Source organism: Gymnoscopelus braueri (genome assembly GCF_963280865.1).
Source record: "Gymnoscopelus braueri genome assembly, chromosome: 17".
NCBI lineage: Eukaryota > Metazoa > Chordata > Actinopteri > Myctophiformes > Myctophidae > Gymnoscopelus > Gymnoscopelus braueri.
Window position 1 is genome coordinate 44,852,671 of NC_137617.1, and position 27,156 is coordinate 44,879,826.

A 27,156-nucleotide genomic window follows, 5' to 3' on the forward strand; every position below is an offset into this window, starting at 1 on the left:
CACTGTGAAGACAGTGAGAGAGAGAGAGAGAGAGAGAGAGAGAGAGAGAGAGAGGGACACTGTGAAGACAGTGAGAGAGAGAGGGACACTGTGAAGACAGTGAGAGGGGTTGTCTTAACCACTGAGAAACCTCTTTTCATTTTCTTTTCCACATAGTAGCATTGTCTTTGCTTTGTCCATTTTTTTGTCATTTCTGCTCAGTATGTACCTTTATATTTTTTGTTGTTCTATTTTTCTTTTACTTTATCATCTGTTTTTATTTATTTTTTGTTGTCTTTTCGTTATTTTTTTTAATATTTTTTATATTAATACATACAAATTGTTATGTAATGTAAACGGTGACGGTGAGGGTTTCCTACCTCACCGGCACAACAACTATATGTCACCTTTCACATGGAAAGAAGTAGCATATAAAAAACAGAGGCAGCGGTGGAAAAACGTTTTTTTTTACTTAAGTCATCAATACTGCAATCTAGAAACAGTCTGTTACAAGTAAAAGTACAAAAAACAATTACTGGCATCAAAATATATTTAAAGTACCAAAACTAAAGGTACTCATTATGTATTCATATGTTTAAAATGTATACAAATCTTTTGAAAATAGCAGATCTACAAGCTCGACGCGTTGTGAATTGTGAGCTTATAGATCGGCTATTTTCAAATAGCCAACGTTTAAATAGGGCTGAAGTGGTTATAATATATATGTTTTGTAATGATAATTTAAATTTACAAAGTAATTAGTAATTAAAGTTTTCAAATAATTGTAATAACTAGAAGTTCGGGCCGCTGCGCGGCCCTCACATCTAGCGTGACGCGTCGTACACTTCGCATCGCAGATCCACCTTACAGCCACCTCACAGTGTGAGCGAGAGTATTGCGTGAAAGTAGGGCAAAGTCGTTTATAATTGTGGGACATGGCAACACTGTGGTGAAAAGTAAGGCAAATTCGCTTATAATCAGAGGACATGGCAACACTGAGTGTCCTGTGCTCCCCTCTGTCTCTGTCCCTGTGTGTTTGTCCCCCTGTCTGTCCAATAAGGTTCGGTCCCACATAAAATTGCCTAGTTGGGTTCCACCTAGGGCCCAGGTAGAACCCACCTAAAGCCCACATGGGCAACCCAGTTGGGACCCACCTCGGTCCCACATATAATTTCCTAGGTGGGGCCCACCTAAGGCCCAGGTAGAACCCACGTATAGCCCACACGGGAAAGCCCAAGTGGGCCCATATAGTTCAGCCCACCTTGAAACCATATGGGTTCCATGTCAGCCCCACATAAATTGCCAAATTGGGGCCCACCTAGGGCCCAGGTAGTACCCACTTAAAGCCCACATGGGCAAACCCAGTTAGGACCCACCTCAGTCCCACATAGAGTTGCCTAGTTGGGGCCCACCTAGTGCCCAGGTAGGACCCACCTATAGCCCACATGGGCAACCCAGTTAGGACCCACCTTGGTCCCACATAGAATTGCCTAGGTGGGACCCACCTAAGGCCCAGATAGAACCCACTTATATCCCACATGGGCATCCCAGTTGGGACCCAAGTGGATCCCGCTGACATTGCCGACATGGGGCCCATATGGTTTAGCCCACCTTGAAACCATATGGGACGCAATGGGCGTGCTGGCTGGGTAGGCTGGCGTGAAAGTGTATAATATTTAGAGAAATTGAAAGTTTCAAATAGGGAAGTAGTAGTAGAAGTAGTGAATTAGCAAACTGGAGATTTAGTGATTTAGACAGAATGTTTCCTTTAGCCTCATTGTGTGCTAATGCACGCAACTGTTAAGGCAGGTTTAATTTTTGTTGTCTCATAACATCCTTTGTCCGTAAACAACATAGGCGACCCGTCTGTGCCTTGACTTCACCCGGCCCCCCGCCCCTTTGCCTGCAGTGTGTGTGTCTCTCTCTCACACACACACACACACACACACACAACACGGAGAAGTTCTACAGAGTTCGAAAGAATTAATAAGATAATATAACAGCGTATCCGCGCGCCTGGTGTAGCCGGTATCATTGATAATCACTTGGATCTAAACAAACGCGCTGTGCGCACCACGCATACGCTCGCTATGAAAAGTCTGGTGTAGATCGATCGGCCGTGTTGTGCCCCCCCCCCCCACCCCCCGAGTATTTTTTTCTCTCCGTGTCTGTGTCTCTCTCTTTTGTAAATCGAATGCTAAAATTGCCATTTGAATGTAGTTTAAAAAAAAAGATATATATTTTTTAATGTAATTTTAATTTTATTATAGTATTATAATTTTTTTCCTGACCTACCAATGCGAAAACAAATGCTTTCATCATGTTTCCCCCTATAAACGTCACTTGAAAGTTACGTTTTAGAAACTTTAATAGTTATCACAACAGCGAACGCTGAAAATCAGCTGTGCAGCCTGTGCTTCTCCTGTCTGTCTGTCTGTGCAGTCATTGCGCACAGCTGTGTGTCGTTCCTTCATCATCTCTCTCTCCCCCTCCCTCCCTCTCTCCCTCCCTCCCTCTCTCTCTCTCTCCCTCCCTCCCTCTCTCTCTCCCTCTTTCTCGCGCGCTCTCTCTCACACACACACACACACACACACACACACACACACACACACACACACACACACACACACACACACACACACACACACACACACACACACACACACACACACACACACACACACACACACACACACACACACATGCGCTCCTTGTCTCTCTCTCTCTTGGCTGTTCAAAACGGAACACCCGGAAGTAAATTGCGAGCTGAAATATAGAGCACTTTATGATTATTATAAAAGGAGACACATGTGAAGGTGGAAAATAAAATAGAAGTCTTTATATACTTTTGCATGAGCGATTTTTGTAGCAAGTTGGGAGAGAAGTGGAGCAGTGCTTTGGCCGTGAGTAGTACCTAAGAGGTTGAGGTTCCAAAAGGGACACCTCTCTATTTGTGTTGTGAGATAACATGTTGTGGAGTAGAAGTAAAAGTATTGAACATTGGAAATACTCCAGTAAAGTAAAAGTACCTCAAATTGTTACTTAAGCACAGTACTTGAGTAAATGTAACCCCTGCAGCCACCCCGTATTCTGAGGAGAAAACATTTGTAGAAAATAGCCGTTCAAAATAGCCGTTCAGTCTGACCAGAAGCCGCCCCCCCCCCTCCCCCCCCCCCCCCCCCCCCACCCCACCCCCGATGCAAATAGAACTCAGTTCAGAACAATGACTCAAAATATGTGGGGCAGAAAAAAACATAAATCTCCATGAATTCTTCCTTGGGTACAGCGATGAAGTTACAGCTGAGACATTGAGGAACAAGCTGTGCCTTTTCTTTTTTCATATAGATACAGTACAGTATGTTTAGAAAGAAGTGTGTTATACAGGAAACTGCAGGCTGTAGTACTGGAATCCAAAGCCATAAAGTCATGGTAATGTACAAGTTGTAAAAAGTCCTGAAACAAGCTGTACAGTATAAATACTCTATTCTCCCTCCACTCAAAAAAATATGTTTTTATGCCTCTGGCGACAGCCATAACTGGAGGCATTATGTTTTCCAGGTTTGTCCATCTGTACATAGAGTACATCTACATACTGTATAGTTGCTGTCGGGCAGAAAGCGCTTATCTTCATATTCTAACGTGTGTTTTTGTATTATTCATAATTAGTGTCAGATTATCCATACAATCCTACTGCATGAGTCTTTCAGCGCCACAGAGATCACAGAGAGTGGTGGAAAGTAACTAAGTACATTTACTCAAGTGCTGTACTTGAGTACAATTTTGAGGTATTTGTACTTTACTTGAGTATTTCCAATTTCCAATACTTTTACTTGTACTCCACTACATTTCAGAGAGACATTTTGTGCTTTTACTCTACTACAATTATTTGAAATCTTTATTTACTAGTTACTTTATTATTATTACAAAACATACATTAACTACTGCAGCCCTACAGTAAATACATTTCAGCCATTTGAAAATAGCCGATCTACAAGCTCACAATGCGTCACGATTGCATCGCATTGTGAGCTTGTAGATCGGCTATTTTCAAAACATGTTTATATATGAAATAGGACATTCTGCATAATTAGTACTTTTACTTTTGGTACGTTATAAATACATTTTGATGCCAATACTTTTGTACTTTTACTCAAGTACATTTTGAATTCCGGACATTTACTTGTAACGGAATATTTCTATATTGTAGTATTGATACTTTTATTGAAGTAAAACAATTGAGTACTTTTTCCACCACTGCAGAGATCTCTCTCTCTCTCTCTCTCTCTGCTCTGACACAGCTGGACTGAGCGGTGTGTGTGTGCGTTTGGTGCCACTGTTTACAGAACATTATCGTTCGTCAGTGTGTGGACACTCACATAATTATCGTTAGAGTTAAGAGTTATCGTGCTCGATGTGAATGGCCCTTTAAAGCTGGGTGTGAATGGCCCTTCATTAACTTAGTATCGATAGCTAAAAGACCGGACAGGGAGGCCAGGCTGTTATTTGATTACATATCTTGTTAAGAAAATGAAGTACCCTCTCACACCTCTAAAGGCAAGATTACTTCATATAACTGCTATATTAAGGGATATAAGGACTTCTTGATGATTGGGTGTTGTTAATTGACCAGAGAGAGGTTACTGTGATTAGAGACAACAGGACTCAAACGTGCCACTGAAACCTAATGAATACAATGATGACGATAGTGTTGCCAGATTTTGCGAGAGAAATAAGCAACCTGGTCTATGAAAACAAGCCCAAAAGAAGCGACTGTAGCTACATGAGCACTTCAAATATACTCTTCATCGGCTATTTTGAAAATAGCCGATCTACATGCTCACAGCGCGTTGTATCGCGAGCTTGTAGATATGCAATTAAAAAAATAATTACAATAATGTGGAATTGTTTTTTTTATTCATTTTAACAACACAAATCATGTATGGTGGTCCCTGGCCACAAAATATGTTTTCAGATGGGAGGGGTCCGCGGATTAATTTGGGGATCCTTGACATGAAAATGTTTTGAGAACCACTGGTTTAAACGACATTTAGAAAACAAGCCCAAATAAGCAACTACACTTTAGAAACAAGCCCAAAAAAAAACACAACCCGCAACTACAAATATTTACAAGTTAGTGACTTTACAGAAAAACAAGCCCAAAGTCGCTTATAATAAGTAGACATGGCAACACTGCACTGGAACCTAATACATAGAATGATGATGATACAGGGATGGGGGTGGGGGGGGGGGGTGATTGATGAGAGAGTGTTACCGTGGTGACGTGAAAATCACAGGCAATTTCAGTCTGGGCCGCGCGTCCGTGCAGCCCGACTTCCTGACATGTAATCCTCCTGCAGTCCGTCTCCATTTCTTCTTTCTCACGCCTTCCTCTCCCCGACTGCAGCAGGGTTTATCTCAATTCATCCAATCTGATAAAACGCCTTTGCTGTCTCTCTCTGCTCTCTGTCTCTGTCTCTTTTTTCCCCCTTTTTTTCTTTTACGTTGAAGTAGTAGTAATACCACAATATAAAAATACTCAGGCCTACATTTTTACTTGACAAAAAGTACAAAAGGATTGGCATCCAGAACCAAAGTAGAACTACTTGATATATATATATTTTTTTTTGTAAAAAAAAAATAGCAGACCTGCAAGCTCACACTTGGCACAGACGCTGTTCAGGCGTCTGCCATGAGCATACCAACAGCACCAACTGCATTTTATTTAGAAGTTTCAGTCTGAAACGGCCTCGCAAACCAATAAGAAGGTTCCATCCCTTCAGGCTATGGCACGGTAGAACCTCACTCACATGGTACACAGTGTTATTGTTTGTAAGGCAGAGAGAGAGTGTTTGTTACCAAGTTGCTTATTTCTAACCTAGAATGTTTTCAGATACATATTTTAGTGTGCTGATTAAGTTTACAATGAGTAGCCTAATACACCGTCTGGATGTCTTCTTGAAGGAGATTCAAAACGGAGTTCTGTAAACTCAGCTGTGTTTGGAGGAACATGCGGCTATGGCAGTGGTTCTCAACCAGTGGTCCGGGGACCACCAGTGGTCCTTGAGGGGGTACCAGGGGGTCCCCAGCAAAAGTAGTTAACATAGGGACACAATCATTTTAACCACTTAGCTTTGGCTATTCAAAAATAGCAGATATACAAGCTCATAGCGCGGCACCGAGTGCCGCGCTATGAGCTTGTAGATCTGCTATTTTTGAATAATCTTGAAAATTTGTGCAAATCTTTGAATATATATATTTTTTAAAGCGAACATTTTAACTCAAATCTTTGCTTCTGGGGATCCCTCCCTGGCACAAAACATTTTCAGTTGGGGGTCCGCGGCCAAATGCATATACATTTAGGGGTCCTTGGCATGAAAAAGGTTGAAAACCACTGAGCTATGGGAATCACACAGGTGAAGTTATTAAGATTGGCTTTTTAGGGACTTTTGATAAAGAAATACTAAAAAAAAAAATGTGTAAAGTAAAAGTACCTCAAAATTGTACTGAAGTTCCAGTTAGTAAATGTACTTAGTTACTTGTCTTTGCCCCACTGTGTGCCTTTCTCTCTGTGTGTGTATCTCATCTCATCTCATCTCATCTCATCTCATCTCATCTCATCTCATCTCATCTCATCTCATCTCATCTCATCTCATCTCATCTCGCCTCCCACCCATTCTCCTTCTTCTGTTCCCTGAACACAGCATTCTCTCTCTCTCTCTCTCTCTCTCTCTCTCTCTCTCTCTCTCTCTCTCCACGCTGAGTGAGACAGGTTGCTGTCACGCCACCAAGGCCTTGATTTATGGCTTCATGTGTGTGTGTGTGTGTGTGTGTGTGTGTGTGTGTGTGTGGAGGGGGGGGGGTCTTCTCTTCTCCCTCCCCTGTGTCTTTCTTGCTCTGTTGTTCCGTCTCTCTTTCTCTCTGGCTGTGTCCTGACTCAAACACATGAACTCTCTCTCTCTCTCTCTCTCTCTCTCTCTCTCTCTCTCTCTCTCTCTCTCTCTCTCTCTCTCTCTCTCTCACCTATATATTCTCTCTATACAGTCCTGCATCTCTGTTGTGTGCATTCAAGAAGATAAAAAGCGTTCTCTGTCTCATGTGGCACAACTGCCTCTATGTGGGATTGTGTGCACACACACACACACACACACACACACACACACACACACACGCGTGCACGCACGCGCACACACACATGCACTCTCGTTCTCTCCTTCACCCTCTCTCTCTCTCTCTCTCTCTCCCCTTATCTCTCTCTCTCCTATCTGTCAAACATTGCGTGTGTGTGTTTGTGCTCTCTCTCTCTCTCACTCACTCACTCGCTCACTCACTCACTTTTTTACTTGTAAAGGAGTATCTCTACATTGTGGCGTTGCCAAGTTTTGTTTCACTGCTGCGTAATACCCCCCCGAAAGGGTTGGGAACCGGATCCAACATCACATTTTGGAGCCATTTCCGGAACCGTTTTTTTTATCACACTGTCAGAGCTGGTATGTGCATCAGACTGTTAAGAAGGAATCATTACGGAACCGGAATGGTTAAAAATCCTAAAGGACCCCCAACCCTACACCCAAAACCCTACACCCAAAACCCTACACCCAAAACCCTACACCCAAAACCCTACACCCAAAACCCTACACCCAGAACCCTACACCCAAAACCCTACACCCAAAACCCTACTCCCAGAACCCTACACCCAAAACCCTGCACCCAAAACCCTGCTCCCAAAACCCTACACCCAAAACCCTACACCCAAAACCCTACTCCCAGAACCCTACACCCAAAACCCTACACCCAAAAACCCTACTCCCAGAACCCTACACCCAAAACCCTACACCCAAAACCCTACTCCCAGAACCCTACACCCAGAACCCTACACCCAAAACCCTACACCCAAAACCCTACATCCATATCCCTACACCCATCCCTACACCCAAAACCCTACTCCCAAAACCCTACTCCCAGAACCCTACACCCAAAACCCTACACCCAAAACCCTACACCCAAAACCCTACACCCAAAACCCTACATCCATATCCCTACACCCATCCCTACTCCCAAAACCCTACACCCAGAACCCTACACCCAAAACCCTACACCCAAAACCCTACACCCAAAACCCTACACCCAAAACCCAAAACCCTACTCCCAAAACCCTACACCCAAAACCCTACACCCAAAACCCTACTCCCAGAACCCTACACCCAAAACCCTACACCCAAAACCCTACACCCAAAACCCTACACCCAAAACCCTACACCCAAAACCCTACTCCCAGAACCCTACACCCAAAACCCTACTCCCAGAACCCTACACCCAAAACCCTACTCCCAAAACCCTACTCCCAGAACCCTACTCCCAAAACCCTACACCCAAAACCCTACACCCAAAACCCTACACCCAAAACCCTACACCCAAAACCCTACACCCAAAACCCTACACCCAGAATCCTACACCCAAAACCCTACACCCAAAACCGTACACCCAAAACCCTACACCCAAAACCCTACACCCAAAACCCTACACCCAAAACCGTACACCCAAAACCCTACACCCAAAACCCTACACCCAAAACCCTACTCCCAGAACCCTACACCCAAAACCCTACACCCAAAACCCTACACCCAAAACCCTACATCCATATCCCTACACCCATCCCTACACCCAAAACCCTACACCCAAAACCCTACACCCAAAACCCTACACCCAAAACCCTACTCCCAAAACCCTACACCCAAAACCCTACACCCAGAACCCTACTCCCAAAACCCTACACCCAAAACCCTACACCCAAAACCCTACACCCAAAACCCTACACCCAAAACCCTACACCCAAAACCCTACTCCCAGAACCCTACACCCAAAACCCTACTCCCAGAACCCTACACCCAAAACCCTACACCCAAAACCGTACACCCAAAACCCTACACCCAAAACCCTACACCCAAAACCCTACACCCAAAAGCTTCAGGCTGATAATAAAGACGCATGGTGTTGAAGTTGATGTTGAAGTGTGTGTGTGTGCGTGGCAGATGTTTGCACATTTTCACCGCTTTGTAGCCCGACTTGTACCTTCCCTGTGATCTCACCTCCCTGTGTGTGTGTGTGTGTGTGTGTGTGTGTGTGTGTGTGTGTGTGTGTGTGTGTGTGTGTGTGTGTGTGTGTGTGTGTGTGTGTGTGTGTGTGTGTGTGTGTGTGTGTGTGTGTGTGTGTGTGTGTGTGTGTGTGTGTGTGTGTTTTCCTCCCCTCAGGCATCGCTCCTAACATCACGGCGGGGCCCTCAGACAGCACGGTGATTGACGGCATGTCAGTCATCCTGCACTGTGAGACCTCCGGAGCTCCAAGACCTGCTATCACCTGGCAGAAAGGTACTGCACACACACACACACACATGCACGCACACGCACACAGTGGTGGAAAAAGTACTCAAATGTTTTACTTAAGTAAAAGTACCAATACTGCAATATAAAAATACTCTGTTACAAGTAAAAGTCCAGAATTCAAGATTTACTTGAGTAAAAGTACAAAAGTATTGGCATCAAAATGTACTTAAAGTACCAAAAGTAAAAGTACTAAATATTTGAAAATAGCAGATCTACAAGCTCACAACGCGTCGCGATGCGACGCGTTGTGAGCTTGTAGATCGGCTATTTTCAAATAGCCTAGGTATAAAATAAGGTTAAAGTGGTTAATGTATGTTTTATAACATAACATTTATATCTGAAAAGTAACTAGTAACTAAAGTTTTTAAATAATTGTAGTGGAGTAAAAGTACAACATTTGCCTCTGAGATGTAGTGGAGTAGAAGTAAAAGTATTGAAAATTGGAAATACTCAAGTAAAGTACAAATACCTCAAAATTGTACTTAAGTAAATGTACTTAGTTACTTTCCACCACTGCACACACACACACACACACACACACACACGCACACGCACGCACACACACACACACGCACACGCACACGCACACACACACACACACACACACACACACACGCACATGCACACATAGAATCCCTGCATGGATGCTACTGCTACACTCTCTCCCTCCCTCGTCTGGAGGTGATTTGTGAACTTCTTCCCCCTAACTTCATCACAATGCCTGTTGTTGTTTTCTTCCATCATGCTCACCACCTATACAGGGCTCCATATGAACTCATTCACTGCCAGAGTTTTTCAGAACAGTCCGCATGCAGCCAGTGCCAGCGTTTTTGAGCGTTTTTACTAACCTTTCAAGAGCCACAGAATATTTCGCTCCAGGACGATCGACACACAGAGTGTCGCAAAAGACGGAGGAGTGTCTCCGCTTCCATCTGAGGAAAAAAAAAGCGTTTCACCGCGACCCTCCGTTCTTTAGTTATTGGCTGTTGAATATAGCTTGTTCTCGCCAAAGATCCGGGGGGGTCCCTGGAACAACACATTTTGGGATGGGGGTCCATGGCCAAATAGATATAATTTTGGGGGTCCTTGAGGTGGAAAAGTTGGAGCACCACTGATATAGCAAAATACTAGTTAGGATTTAGAAAACATTTTTAGATTATGTATTTGGCCCGCGGACCCCCATATCAAAATATTTTGTTCCAGGGACCCCCCCAGAAGCAAAGATTTGAGTTACAAATGTTCACTTAAAAAATATATATATAAAGATTTGCACACATTTTCACGATTTTTCAAAACAAAAATAGCCCAAAAAATCTAAATCAAAACACATCTCTCTCTCCACCATGTGTCTCTCTCTCCACCAGGTGAGAGGGTGCTGGCCAGTGGCTCGGTGCAGCTGCCTCGCTTCACCCTGCTGGAGTCAGGCAGCCTGCTGATCTCTCCCTCACACATCTCTGACGCTGGAACATACACCTGCATGGCCAGCAACTCCAGGGGCATCGACGAGGCCTCCGCTGACCTCATCGTCTGGGGTGAGTGAGTGAGTGTGTGTGTGTGTGTGTGTGTGTGTGTGTGCGTGTGCGTGTGCGTGTGTGTGTGTGTGTGGAGTTGGCTGAAAGGGAGTATTCACTGGTCCCTGGGAGAGAAGAAATTAAATAATTGCCATAGACCAGGGGTCTTCAACAGGGGGTCCTAATTAACCACTTGATCCCTAGCATCCATATTCTGAGGGGAACGTTAGCCAAAAACTAGCAGATCTACAAGCTTGTAGATCGGCTATTTTTGGCAAAGAGGTTCGGTGTAGTACAATATAGCGGGTCCCTGCTTCCTCCTGGGCCTGAACAATGTTGAAGACCCCTGCCATAGATGAATGGGAACAGAGCCCGCCTGTGAAGCAGAAGGTCCCAGGTTCGATTCCCTGGCCCCATCAAGTTGTTGAGGTGTCCCTGATTAACATACTCAACCCCTAAGTGATCCAAATGATCACTTTAGAGATGTGCAGATAGCCTGTATAGACTTACACTGTATGTTTGTTTGCTTACTGTTGAGTGAGAAAACAATGTTGCACATTAAAGGGATAATTCACCCCCAAAATTACTTTTTTCTCGCCTTGAATTGATGGATATCTTTTTGTTTTCCTCACATTCCTAAGCCAGTAATTTGATGACCGGCAGTGGTTCCGTATGGAGACACAAAGCAGATCTACAAGCGTGAGCGTCGGCTATATTTTCAAGTAGCCGACGTATATAGGTTTGAATTGCTCATGTGGCCTATAGTCGCTTCTTTTGGGCTCGTTTTCATACACCTGGTTGCTTGTTTCTCTCGCAAAATCTGGCAACGCTGACTGTGGACTGAGTCGAACTTTGCGGGTTCGAGTGAGGATATAGAGTAGCGAGGGAACCTCAGGCAGTAGACTTGGGATCCATCCAGAAGAGCGTAGAACCGGCAACCTTTCCCATTCCCAGGCGGCCTGCTCTCTTTCTCTCTCTCTCTCTCTCTCTACCCACTCAGCTATGGCGGCCGCCCTCAAACTTGAAAGGCCTACCGAGTGCCGCGCTATGAGCTTGTAGATCATGAACATTTGTGCAAATCATTGAATATACATTTGTACAATATTTTGTTCCAGCGACCTCCAGAAGCAAAGATTTGAGTTACAAATGTTCGCTTAAAAAAATATATATATTCAAAGCTTTGTACACATTTTCACGATAAAAAAAAATGTGCAGATCTACAAGCTCGTAGCATGGCACTCGGTGCCATGCTATGAGCTTGTATATCTGCAATTTTTTAATAGCTAAAGTCTAAAATAATGGTTATATAGCTCAAATCTAAAATGACACAGTATGCGTTCCCAGATTTAATGGATTAAAATAGTTAGAATAGAAGTAACCTCGCGTCACCAGGCTTTCCACCACGGAGGAAGCTGGTATTCATTCTAAAACTGATCCGTGTGATCCGGTTTAGAAAACCCCAAAATGGTATTGATCCCAGGCTAGAATAGAAGAAATGTTATTTCAGCAGAAATGATTTTTTTCTCTTTGTTTCCCCCTTGGTGTTGTCCAGCTCGCACACGCATCACCACGCCCCCTCAGGACCAGAGCGTCATCAAGGGAACCAAGGCTGTCCTGACCTGTGGGGTCACCCATGACCCCAGCGTCACTGTCAGGTAGAATCACGCACCCACACACACAGATACACACATGCACACACACACATACACACGCAAGCACACACACACACACACACACACACACACACACACACACACACACACACACACACACACACACACACACACACACACACACACACACACACACACACACACACACACACACACACGTCATTGACCAAACTTAAGTAAAAGTATCAATACTACACTGGTAATTGAAATGTACTTGAGTAAAAGTACTAAAGTATTGGTATCAAAATATTCTTAAAGTACCAAAAGTAAATAGCTACTCATTATGCAGAAGGTCCCATTTCACAAAAATCCTTTGAAAGTAGCAGATCTACAGTACAAGCTCACAATGCGTCGCTTTGCAACTCACTTTATTTTCAAATCGTGGTCCTATGTGTACGGTATTCAATTTTATTCAAGACATACAATACTATACAAGATCCTACTATAGGATGTGATATGGATCTTCCTGTGTCTGAAATAAAGATTGAATTGAATAATATACTAAGATCTACAACAAGCGAGGAGTTAGCGAGCTTGTAGATTATAAACTTTCCTTTGAGGTAAAGGTTAGCGCTGCCAACACATCCAGCCCGCTCAGCACGTTACTGATACCGAGGAGAGATGTGCAGCTGATGCAAGCTGTCCTCATATGCCTGGTCATATCAGAGAGAAACCTCTTATCTCCATATTCTAGCCTTTTGTGTTTTTTCGTTAATTAACTCCCTACTTGATCCTACTACAGCGTCACACAGAAGCATCAAAAGTAGCTCGAAACGCGAGCTTGTAGATACGCTACTTTTGATGCTTTTGAACAGTGGTGGAAAAAGCACCTTAGGTAAAAGTATCAATACCGCAATGTAGAAATACTCTGTTACAAGTAACAGTCCGGTAATCAAAAATGTACTTGAGTAAAAGTACAAAAGTATTGTGACACGTTGTGAGCTTGTAGATCGTCTATTTTCAAATAGCCTAAGGGCTGAAGTGGTTATTGCATGTTTTGTAATAATCAAAATCTACAAAGTAACTAGTAACTAAAGTTTTCAAATAATTGTAGTCGAGGAAAAAGTACAATATTTGCCTCTGAGATGTTGTGGAGTAGAAGTAAAAGCTTAGAAAATTGGAAAAAACACCAGTAAAGTAAAAAATACCTCAAAATTATACTTAAGTGCAGTGCTTGAGTAAATGCACTTAGTTACTTTACACCACTGCTTTTTGAATCCGGAAAATGATCAGTTTTGGACATATAAGGTTTCCACCCGACAAACCATATCAGAGGCAGACGTGTGATGTGTGAATTTATTGCAGCGAGCGAAGATTCATATCGACCCAGACGTCTCCTTTTGTCTGCCACGGGTGAATGAAGTTTCAGCATAAAAAAAAAAGGATATCTCCGATTTGAGACAAATGGCTCGTGAAAACTGTACTTTACCTAAAATAATTAACTTTATAAAACGGAGAGAGAGAGAGAGAGAGAGAGCGAGAGAGAGCGAGAGAGAGAGATTTTTTGGGATTAAAAGTTACATTCATTTTAGCCTACGTACTTCTTACTGGTACTTAGCCACTTAACACAGAGTAAGGAGCGCACACCTGTGTTGATGAGGTGCTGGCCACGGCAGATAATAATGTTGACAAGGATGAGGCCGCACAGCTCTTAGCCACGATGCAGAAAGTTTAATTTAACGCCTATATATTTAGGCAGGGGTGCCCCAGGGCTCTATACTAAGTATGCTAGTATTTCCCTCTACACTAAATGATTTGCCCCGAAAAACACTCACAACGCGTTGCAGCTTGTTTGTGAGCTTGTAGATCTCATATTTTCACCATTAAGGTCATTAGGACATTAGGACATTAGGGCTAAAAGGATAAAAAGTCCTGGGGACTTGTTTCCATTGTGGTCCTATCATGTATTCAATTCATCAACATAGCATAAACAATTAACAAAAACTAAACACTCACACCTTCAATGGAATTTGCATTTTCCTCCCCTTGTGGTCTCCTCCTGATAGATGTTTCTTTTTCAAATTGGAACGAAACCAGTGGTTCACATCTTTTAATGGATGGTGTCGGGGCATTCCGGTCCAGATGAGAGGAGCGCGGTGGTGGTGTGAGGGATGCGTTTGAGGCTGGCAGGGTGTGCGATGCAACGTGAAACGCACACATAACTAGGTGTCTGAAACGCAGCCGTCAGCAGTTTGTTCTCATCTGGCTGCCATGCCAGAGCCTGTTCTGATGATGGCTGCCTGACATGAAAAGACAGAGATGCAAATTCCAACACAGCTTTGTGAAGTAGAGTTTGGCTATACCGTGTTCACAGCAAGTTCATTTAAAAGTTTGTATACTAGTTCACAAGAAAATGTTGTGCATGTGCATTCTTGGCGCCACCGGTGCAGGACAAGACGTACCGCAAGTTACAACAAATACCACCGAAGTGGGAAAAAAAAACGCGTAAGCGTTCTCAATACATAAGAATTTGTATCTGAGCCAGTCTTGCGTTCTTTATTTTGGAGTGCCGCTTTTTCCACTTCGTGGTGTTTGATGTAAGTTATAAGTTATATATGTATAGCTGAGCACCCACTGTCTAAACTAAGAAAGGCATCCAGAGGAAAGCGCACCTGCTTTCCTTTCTTAACTGCAAGTTCAAAATCAGAAGGGAGAAAAAAATAAACTGTAAAGAACCAATATCTCTACTGTGCACGCACAAACAGAAACAAACGTTTGATGTGTTACTTCGTGTTTACTTTGCTGACTGTAAATCACACTGGATTTAGAGCGTATACTAAAGGCCTAACTTGTAAATTGTTTGTGTGTGTTCCCAACCCACGCAGGCACATATGGGAGAAGGAGGGCTCTGTCATCAACGCCCAGTCCATCCCGCGCATGCGTCTGGACGCCGACGGCACCCTGCACATCTCCCAGACCTGGTCCGGGGACATAGGAACCTACACCTGCCGCGTCACCTCCGTAGGGGGGAACGACTCCCGCAGCGCACACCTGCGCGTCAGGTATATATGTCCCCCTGCTGCTTGTTCTCTCTCTCTCTGGTGCTCGATATCTTTCTCTCCTTCTCGTTCACACACATTTATATATTGTCGCTGTCGAGCAGAAACCTCTTATAACCATTTTTATCTATTTTTTTTTGTTGCTTTTTGCCCATTTTTCTCCCCTATTCAGTCTTTTTGTGTTTTTCTTTTTCGTAACTTGACACCCTACTTGATCATACTACAGCATCACACAAAAGCATAGGGCGCACAGTGTAACCATGTGTGTGCATGGGTCACACTTCAGGTATAGGAAACTATTAGTTTATTCCTACTCCTCAAACTTTGTGTGTCCCTTAACTCATTTAGTGCCACTGGACGTAAAATACGTCCAATTATACGTCCCTTAACTCATTTAGTGCCACTGGACGTAAAATACGTCCAATGTAATAAGCCCTGTGCCACAGGACGTAAAATACGTCCAAAAGAAATAAATTAAAAAAAATCTTTTTTTTTTCTTTTTTTTTTTTTAAATGTTCAGAACCCAAGATATGATGATTTGAAAATGTTCTGCTCCATTCACTTGTTTAACTTCTTACTGAAAAAGGCTGTATCTCGGCTCCTAAGCACTTTTTTTTTACAATGAATTTTGGCTGTGGCACTGAATGTTATTTTTTTACAATGAATTTTGGCCAGTGGCACTGAATGAGTTAAAAACAGCACCTCTGTGCCCCCCTTTCAAAAATACTGCTTCCAGTATACACTATGCGAGGGGTTCAGTGTTTTGCTCAAAGACACTTAACTTGCTCGCCTGAGCTCGCTCGATGGTGCCTCTTGTGGCTCGAGTCCACTTCAGATGGCGCGCCTCCATCAGGGCTGCCCCGCTCATCCTAGGGGAAACAATATTAGCCTACAGTACCTCCTAAAAGCCATGTCAGTATAGGTGACACAAGAGCTTGTAGATCGGCTACTTTTGCTTCTTTTGCGTGACACGACACAGTATAAAATCGGGCATTAATTCATGAAAAAAACATCAAAAGATGGAATATGGAGATACAGCGACGATACGCACACACACACGCTGTGTGACCAACACACGCACTTATCCTACCCCCCCCCCCCCGTACCGTAACCCATCACCTCTCACACCTGCCTCTCCCGTCCGCTTCCAGCTGTGTTTTTCATCCACACCTATCTCTCTCTCGCATGAAAAGGCGCATGGCTCCCGCTGAGCCGACTCCCCATCACTCTGCTGTCACACCTATTCACGCGTGTGCGTGCCGGTGTGTGTGTGTGTGTGTGTGTGTGTGTGTGCGTGCATGCGTGTGTGGAGAGTCCAGAAGATAGCAAAAAAAATAGCCAATTTACAAGCTCATAATGCACTGGAATTGACAATGTTAGATGATCCCAGCCAAGTGGAAAGGAAACACACTCAGTTTAAAATGGCGTGGTTAATATATAACTACTTATATTATAAGTGGAGTGGAATAATGTTAAAGGCAATGGCTTCTATCTCAGCACGTGAACTAACCGGCCTGCTATCTGTGTGTCTGTCCATTTCTCTGTGTGTGCCTGTCTGTCTGACAGCCTGCTCTATTGGCCGGGGTTTACTGTCTATCTGTTCATCTCTGTACAGTTCATCTATCGATCTGTCTGTCTACCTGCTTATCTGAATTTATGGCCCAATGAATTAATGACACGCACGCACGCACGCACGCACGCACGCACGCACGCACGCACGCACGCACGCACGCACGCACGCACGCACGCACGCACGCACGCACGCACGCACGCACGCACGCACGCACGCACGCACGCACGCACGCACGCACGCACGCACGCACGCACGCACGCACGCACGCACGCACGCACGCACGCACGCACGCACGCACGCACGCACATGTTTGTATTACTAGACTTGGGAGGACAATACATTTTTACAATTGTGGGCCACTTTTAAGCCAAAAGCTGAAAATAGCCGATCTACAATTGTGAGCTTATAAATCGGCTATTTTCGGTGGATGACACCATCGCACAACTAAGTATAAATCAATATAAAACAGTATAAAACTAAGTATTAATCACCTCTAAATATCTACCTGAATCTTTTCCGAATTGTAAATCTACCTCTAAACATCTTTAAACCATAAAATAACCATTTTGACGGTTTCTCGAGTTCTACTATACTTGTGGGGACATTTCGCCGTCAAGTAGCACATACACACACACACACGCACTCACACACATGCACACACACACACTGACACACACACGCGCGCGCACACATGCACACGCACACATGCACACATGCACACGCACACACACAGCAGCAGCTGTCAATCCATTTCCCCGTCGGTTGATACCTCTCTCTATTTCCTGTACTTCCTGTCTGTCCATCTTGACAAGACGGCTGTCTTCCTGTCTTGTCTCTCGGCTGTCACCCCCCCCCCCCCCCCCCCCCCCCTTCCCTCCAATCTCCCTTGTTTCAGGGAAATGGTTCCACTTGGCCTCACAGTGTGACATGAGCATAAAATGCTGAGTAATGTCTTCTGCGGCGGCCCTCCCTCCTGTGGATGCTTTGCTTTGGGGGGCGCAGGGTTCCATTAGTAAAAAATAAAAATAAAATCCTAACCACATAAGCTCTATACTCTGTTGTACAACAAATAGAGAAAATAGCACTTCCTTTAAATTTTTAAAAAAATATAGAAAAATATTTTAATTTGCCCAAAATAGGGACTCCTTGGGTTAATGTGGTTAACATACTTTAAAAAAAAGTTAAATTGTGATATTATCAAACATAAATATCAAACATATCATACAGTCTACATTTCCCCATGGGAAATGCATGCAATGCATTCTGACCAGAAGCATTGGAAGAAACAACGGGGTATCAAAAGCAGAGGTTTGGCTGTTTATCTGACTCCCTCTCCATTGCAGACAGCTGCCCCACGCCCCAGAGAACCCCATGTTTACCTGACTCTGACTCCCTCTCCATTGCAGACAGCTGCCCCACGCCCCATAGAACCCCATATTTACCTGACTCTTGACTCCCTCTCCATTGCAGACAGCTGCCCCACGCCCCAGAGAACCCCATGTTTACCTGACTCTGACTCCCTCTCCTTGCAGACAGCTGCCCCACGCCCCAGAGAACCCCATGTTTACCTGACTCTGACTCCCTCTCCATTGCAGACAGCTGCCCCACGCCCCAGAGAACCCCATGGCGGTGCTGAGCGTGTCCGAGAAGAGAGCCATCAACCTGACCTGGGCCAAGCCGTTCGACGGCAACAGCCCCCTGATCCGCTACATCCTGGAGGTCTCTGAGAACAGTAAGTCACCCCACCTCATTAGAATCATATTTGGAGGTACATCATGGCAAGGGAACTGTGTAACCCATTCTACCACGTCTCCCCCTGGTCAGCCGGGGCGCCTGATGGAGGGGAAAGGAACTGGTTGGATTAACGTGTTCCTTCCACGCGTTACGTCCTACCGGGGAAACTCCCCCCTGTCAGGTGATAAGAAGCGGCCTGCTCACTCCTCATGCATTGAAGGAGGCATGAGCTCAGTCTGGGCTCTCCCTAGGCTGGCAGAGGGAGAGTAGCTCCCAGGATTACATAGGCAATTGACACTGGGTGAAAAAATTGGTTACAAAATCGTGGGACAAAGATTTTGAAAATAAAGAAGAAGAGAAAAAATATGTAAACAAAAAAAACTTACTACCACAGTGTCATTGCTCTTGCTGCGTTCACACAGGCAGATTCAAAGATACAGTCTACCATTCATTTTCAATGAAAGCCATGCAGTGACATGAAGATACAAAGAAAATGTCCAACTTTTGTAGCTGCTGCAAAAGCTACAGCAGCTACAAAGGTACACAAAAGAGTTGAACTGGTTTCAACTTCAGCCACAAAGATACAAAGCTACAAATGTGCTGTCCTTGAGGGGGTTCCAAATAGACCCTTATGTGAACGCCCAGGATTCAAACCACCCGGGTCTCCCTCGTGGAAACCGCTAGCCTAAAGGGGAATTCCCCTTGGCCATGGGGAGATATTAATACGCAGAGACTCTGAGCCACTACTGCTGCACTTACAGGTCTGTAACTCTTGAGAGGGTACAAATGGAACCAAATGGACCATTACGGGTCCATTTGGTTCCATTTGTACCCTCTCAGAGTTAGGAGGGGAGACCTTGAAATTGAACAGGAATGATGTGAGCATAAACACTGACCACACCGATGATCGAACCTTCTATAAACAAGTATAGCCTTGCTATATCGGAGCCCCAACTTGGATATGGATGACCTGAAACTGCTCTAAGTCTTAGAACTATTAGAGTTCTAAGTTATGTTGCACAGAAACAGATGGAGACAATCGAAGGCCACGGGTTCACAAACTTGTTCAAAGACGAGAGAGATCCTTGAAACATGTTTCAAAGTGTATCGGTCTTTGAACACATTTTCTGACTCTGCAATGAAGTAAACATCTCTCTCTCTGTGTCTCCCTCTCTCTCTTTCTCTCTCTCTCCCTCTCTCCCTCTCCCCTGCGCTGAGATTTAGACCCGTTTTTTTTAGCTGGTCCAAATCGCGATTGCTTTCTGTTCTGCTCCCTCGGGATGGCAATGCGCCAACAATTAGCCCTGAGCACGTCATTTTAAGACCAACACACACACACACATGAGCACACAGATGGGCGCACAATGCATTTTGCTATTTACACACGTGGGCACATGGGCGTGAAAACGACAACGGGTGTTGGTCGTAATGGTTGTTGTCGCACCATGTTGCGGCAGGTGTAAGACCAGGTGTGTACACTGCAGTGATAGGCAGGTATGTCTACTTTGGGGGCCCTGGACGATTTCCTTAGACATAGGGGGGGAGGGGGGCGTTTAAACACTCCTATAATGTGTTTTCCTCATGCATTGTATCCTAACGTAGCTTCTTTGGTATCCTTTCCCCAACTAAACTAAACTGCTCACATGTTTTACCATTGAGCTAATAGAGCCTGCCTGCTTGCTCAGGGGATACATTGAATCTTGACCATCAGGTCAAAACTCGTGTCAGATCCTGTGTCTAGGTGACATAGAGTACAGAAGTCCTGACGTCACTTGTTCATCCTCTGCGTCGTGGAAGTATAATTTCTCTATGGAGAATAACATTGGGTCAACTTAGAATCGTCTCATATAAGAATTGTGGTCTAAAAATAAACAAGCTGTCTCTGCGATATTGTCAGGGAGGAGGCTCTGTATCGTTTACGATAGTCAGTCACTCATATTTGATACAGTCTGTTTCCTGCGAAAATTTTACTAATTCGGCGGAAGTAACATCAACTGACGGTGAGCGTTATCTCACCGTCAGTTGATGCTTCGTATCCATAAGAGTCAAACCGCCAGGATCATTTGTTTATTTTTGGAACACAGTTCTTATTTTGACGCGATATTAAACTATGGGAATTCAGAACGGGGGGGGGGAAAAACCGCGACCCAGGTAGGATGCGTAAATTACGTCAGAATTCGGTGCTCTATTTGACACGATCTAAGTGTCTAAAATAGAAGAGCAGGGAGACAAAATACAACCACCAATTACAGTCAATAAGTTATATCATATTAACATTCTCTACCATACAGATTGGACAAAAATACATTTTATTCATTAACAAAAAGTTACATAGTGCCGCTTATGCTATGTCTAGGATGTTGCGTCAGTCTTTAGCGGAACAAGTCCCAACGACATTTCGCTTGCTTGTACATGTATAAGTCAGTGACAAATAAAACCTTTCTTGATTCTTGAAGAAGCACCATTTCTTCGGGTGGCCGGCTCGCTGTAATCCTTGTGTGCTGCACTGTGCCTTGGCTTGCGCCACTAAGCTGTGTGTGCAGATATACTCAGATATACTATGCATGTGTCTGTCTGTGTCTGCGCTGCGTACACGGACTCGATGCATTATTTATACTGAGTTGAGTTTGGATTTAACCCATTAAGACCGGGAAAGCATCTGTGTCATTTTAGATTTATTTGGGCTATTCAAACATAGCAGATATACAAGCTCATAGCGCGGCACCGAGTGCGCTATGAGCTTGTAGATCTGCTATTTAAGAAAAATCTTGAAAATGTGTGAAAATCTTAGAATATATACATTTGTAACTCAAATCTTTACTTATGGGGATTCTACAAATGTCAGTTTTTTGAAAAGACGTATGTTGCTACAACAGTGGTTCTCGAACATGTTCATGTCAAGGACCACCCAAAATGATATGTATTTGGCCGCGGACCCCCATCTCAAACTATTTAGTTCCAGGGACCCCCCAGAAGCAAAGATTTGAGTTACAAATGTTCACTTTAAAAATATATATATATATATTCAAAGATTTGCACACATTTTCACGATTTTTCCAAAAATAGCAGATCTACAAGCTCATAGCGCTATGAGCTTAAAATGATGCGTTCCCGGTCTTAATGGGTTAAAGGGAAAAGCTGTGAGACTGGAGAGGCTCAAGCCAGGCTGTCGGGATCAATACCGCGGCAGTGAGGGAAAACTAGAAATTCAAGAGCTAGTTGTTTACTAAAAAAAAAACTTTTTTTTTTACTCGAGGTTCTTTTGAGGTTTTTTGTTTCTGCTGTTGTTGTTTTTTTAATCCCCGGAGGAGCTCATAAAAATACATTTTGAAAGTATTTGAAGGGCTGGATGGAGAGAGAAGAAAATTGGCGGCATGACCTTTGGGATTGTTTGAACAAACCACCGGCGTGTTGAATGTCAAGTTGAACTGCTTTTGTCTTAATCTTCCCAGATGGCATGAAAATGCCTTCGACTTGAAAGGAAAACTGATTTCACAAACCGGCAGTTTGTACAGCGAGTACAAACACATTACGGATTCAGTTGACTGATCAAATTGACTAATCAAACACATAACTGTTTCAGTTAATTCTTCTAAAGCAATTAATTCATACCGTGAAATCAATGAGAATGTTTGGCAGTCGTTTATGAAACGATGTTATAAATGCTCATCACAACATGTTTTAAAAACACGTCTTTTCATTGGACGATATCGTCTCTGTCGGGTGGAAACCTCATATGTTCAAAACTGTTACTTTTCAGGGTTCAAATAAAAAATATCAAAAGTAGCAGATCTAGTAGATCTTCTACTTTTGATGCTTTTGTGTGACACTGTACGATCAAGTATAGGGCGTTAATCCACGAAAAAAACACAAGTTAAAATATGGAGATTTCCGCCCGACAGCAAACGATATGGACCAGAACTCCAGAGGACATGCAAGCTTTGGATGGTAAATTGATTTTACAGCCTCACCCAGGCTGATGGCTGCTCACAGTGCTCAGATGGGGAGGATGCTGTTGGGGTTTAAGCTCACTTCGACATGCATACATACTGGGCAAGCCGGGGGGGGGTTGACTTCGCGACCTTCTGATTCGCAGACGGCCTCTCTTTAACCAGTCAGCGCTAAGGCTAATCACATCAGTGTTGCCAGATGTTCGATTCCCGCCGGGGACGCTGTGGGCGCTGGGAGCGTGTCCTCTCCTCTGCGTTATCAGTGCCCATACCCTAGGTGGGGTTGGCGAAAGGGCCTTTCTGTATATGTATATGTGCATATATGTATCTATTTTTTCCGTCTGGCAACACTGATTCACATAATGTGTTTAGGTGTAATGTTTTTTTCTGTGTGTGTGTGTGTGTGTGTGTGTGTGTGTGTGTGTGTGTGTGTGTGTGTGTGTGTGTGTGTGTGTGTGTGTGTGTGTGTGTGTGTGTGTGTGTGTGTGTGTGTGTGTGTGTGTGTGTGTGTGTGTGTGTGTGTGTGTGTGTGTGTGTGTTGCAGATGCACCCTGGGCCATCCTGTTGGCCAACATAGAGCCGGACTCCACGGCGGTGACGGTCAGCGGTTTGATCCCGCCCGCTCCTACCAGTTCCGTCTGTGTGCCGTCAACGACGTGGGGAAGGGCCAGTTCAGCAAGGAGACCGACCGGTGAGACACTCACTGGGTTCTGACACTCACTGGGTTCTGACACTTTATACTTTAGTCGCATATAGGCCACATATATTAGGCTATAGGTCTATCTACACTGTATACTATCATTTAAGGCAGAAAAGCCCAAAAGCCCCCAAAAACACACTACAGGAAACACAGTGATGTACAAAAAGTACAAAAGGAGGAACATGGTAAACAGTAGAAGAACCTAATTATGAGTGTTCATTTCAATTTCAACTTCAACGTTATTTTCACATCGCAAGGCTATAGGCTATAGGTGTAATAAAAAGAGTGTGGGGATTTCTTCCAGTTTTCAGAGAAAGAACAAAGGAAAGAGAGTCAGACAACAAGACAAGTCAAAATAGAAATAAGAATTTGTGTGAGAACACTTAGCAGCATGTACCTCTCTCTCTCTCTCTCTCTCTCTCTCTCTCTCTCTCTCTCTCTCTCTCTCTCTCTCTCTCTGTCTCTCTCTTTGTCTCTCTCTCTCTCTCTCTCTTTCTCTCTCTCTCTCTCTGTCTCTCTCTCTCTCTGTCTCTCTCTCTCTCTCTCTCTCTCTCTCTCTAAGGTGTAGCAGCAGATATAGCATTACAGTCGTGTTGTGCAGGTACAGACAGCACTTAGCAGGATATAGCTACGTAGGCTATATATAGCAGCAAATGTAGAAAAACTGTCTTCTCTCTTGTGAACAGCAATGGAGTGTATTCATACTCATATACATAAGTGATACATTAACTGAAAGTGTACAAATGTAACCCAACGGACCCTTGCGGTTCCATTTGTTTACATGTGTACACACTCGGGAGTTACAAATGGGTACATGGACACTGAGGGCTTTTGCTATCTTATATTATAGTTTGAGCACCCAACTTATATTGTTGTTCTTATTAGTAAAAGTATCAATACCACAATCTAGAAATACTCAGTTACAATCAGTGGCATAGCCAGAACGCTAGCCGAGGCTGGGCCTCGGCAGTCGCGGGTTGGCGCATGTGTGCCCGGACCTATACAGTTCAAGAGTTATAGGCCAAAACGTGAATCTGCCTGTCACAGCGCCGCCATGAGGCTGATTTGAAAAACGTAGGTGGCATTTCTTCCTTGGCCTAGTGGGGATGTGCGTACAAAGTTTCACGGAAATCGGAGGCTGACTATTTATTTACCAATGGACAGAATGCCCCCGTCCCCCGGTTAAAAATCCCTAAAATCACTATAATGATAGAAAGCAATACCGGTACATGATTTTTTTTTTACACTCATCTTTTAATTATTATCATTACAAACTTGTTGTAAAAAAACTAAGTTGTCCTTTAAATTACCAAAAGTACAAATTATTCATTATGCAGAATGTCTCTCATTTTCAAAATGCATAAAAATCTTGGCAAATCTCTGGCTTAACACGTCGCGATGCGACTTGCCGGGAGCTTGTACAGTAGATCTGTGTATTAGTGTTTTGCAAATTATTTGGGGGCCCACCAGGCGGGTTCCGGCCCACAGATTGGGAACCGCTGACCTAAGTAACTCCAATGTTCCTAATAAATATGCTATCATCCTATCACATCACTCCTTATCAACATTAACACCAGGCTTATCCACTCCACTTAGCCACTTAACCAAAGCCATTTAAACAAACAGAGTGGGTTTCTTTTCCACTTGGCTGGGTTAGATGTCTATCATTGTCTATTATTCCAGGGGGCTTTTAAAAGCCTGTTTTTTTTTAGCCTCGGAAACCACAATAAGACGTTGCGTCTCTCCTCTAATTGAGCTTGAAATGTCACTGAACGGAGGCTCCGAGGGAGCGTTCATTCACTGACAGCGCAAACGGAGGCGCTCCGAGGGAGCGTTCATTCACTGACCTAGCGCAGGCAGCTTGTATTCTATACGTCAGTGTCGGCTCACACACGCTACGCCGTTATTTCATCCTGCAGTCTTTCACGTTTTAAACGCAGAACGATGAAAGACTAGCGTGAACGATCAACACAAACAGGTCTGTGTCTGGCACAGTAGTCTGTATTAGTGAGACATTTGTAATGGTGAATACAGTAGCTCTGTAATAGTGAATAGTTTGTAATAGTGAATAGCTTGTATGAATAGTTTTGTAATAGTGAATATGGTAGTTTATAGTCAACATCGTCACCTTGCTAAACTAACGGCCCAAGTAATCTTTTTTTCAGGAAAAAATATAAAAACAAAACAAAACTATATGATATTTCTTAATCATTTACACCCAAAAACGTTTATAACAAATTACGTATATTAAAATAAAAATAACACTGTCTGTCAGTTATGTAACATAAGAGATTTAAATAGGTTTAAATAGGATTAAATCTGACCCAATAAGTATGCATTTTTTTTGGCACCCACACGTACAGGGGGGTCCCTCGGCACCAAGCGCTTTTATGCCGCCTGTGTGTGTGTGTGTGTGTGTGTGTCGTGTGTGTGTGTGTGTGTGTGTGTTGTGTGTGTGTGTGTGTGTGTGTGTGTGTGTGTGTGTGTGTGTGTGTGTGTGTGTAGTGTGTGTGTGTGTGTGTGTGTGTGTGCGTGCGTGCTGTGCGTGTCAGGATAACAATAGGGAGTTTATGTGCCTGGATTTGATTTTTGGTGTCCACTGCCTTTTTTTGTCAGTCACGGTATTAGCTTTAGTCCCAGAGGACAGACCGCGGTGAAATGGAGCAATATTGGAAAATAATAGCATTTAAAGACTCAAAAATAGACTTGAGTAAAAGTACAAATGTATTGGCATCAAAAATATACTTAAAGTACCAAAAGTAAAAAGAAAAATAGCAGATCTACAAGCTCACAATGCGTCGCATAGTGACACATTGTGAGCTTGTAGATCGGCTATTGTCAAATGGCCGAAAATGTATATAGGGCTGAAGTGGGTAATATATGTGTTGTAATAATAATCAAACAATATACATCTTCAAATAATTGAGTAAAAAGTAAAATAAAAAAGTACAGTAAAAAGTACCTCAAAATGGTAGTTAAGTACAGTACTTGAGTAAATGTACTTAGTTACTCCCCACCACTGGTCACCAGTGAAGTGGCAGTGCCTCATCAGAGACCTGCCGTGTGGAATCACAGTTTCGAGGTGTTCTTTCCTTCTCTTCTCCTCCTTTAGACTCCTCTAAACCCCTCAGTGTTCATTGGACTCACACAGTGTCCTGTCAGGAGGATGACATTTGTCAGCGTGACATTTGTCATCCGGCTTGATTTTGTCACGAGCGCTGGATGACAAATAAATGTTCAGATTGTTCCCCCTCCTTTTGTGTCCTGACATCTGTCTCTCATCCACTAATTAGTGTGTGTGTGTGTGTGTGTGTGTGTGTGTGTGTGTGTGTGTGTGTGTGTGTGTGGTGTGTGTGTGTGTGTGTGTGTGTGTGTGTGTGTGTGTGTGTGTGTAGTGTGTGTGTGTGTGTGTGTGTGTGTGGTGTGTGTGTGTGTTGTGTGTGTGTGTGCGCGCGCAGTGGGCTAGTGCGTGTGCGTACTTACTAAACGGGCCTCATAAGAGAAATGGTTGTTTTATGGTCATATAATGATGTGGGGAGTTAGACCTACAATTAGGAAAAGATTCAGCTTGGGGATTAGCTTTAGAATGAGCCATTTAGAAGGTAAATGTAGGGGGTCGCAGTTATGTGTGAGTTAATAGTTAGTTGTGCACTGGTG

The 27,156-nt window shown here is 43.8% G+C and overlaps 1 protein-coding gene across 1 annotated transcript in view; it reads left to right on the plus strand.

Annotated features, from left to right (window-relative positions):
* The window catches only part of sdk2b (sidekick cell adhesion molecule 2b), a 650,002-nt gene that overhangs the window by 490,481 nt on the left and 132,365 nt on the right, over positions 1–27,156 (plus strand). The window contains 7 exon segments of the mRNA XM_080455991.1: positions 9,228–9,344; positions 10,724–10,891; positions 12,423–12,525; positions 15,369–15,545; positions 18,711–18,847; positions 23,344–23,409; positions 23,412–23,490. Coding sequence (XP_080312117.1) covers positions 9,228–9,344; positions 10,724–10,891; positions 12,423–12,525; positions 15,369–15,545; positions 18,711–18,847; positions 23,344–23,409; positions 23,412–23,490 — 847 coding nt within the window.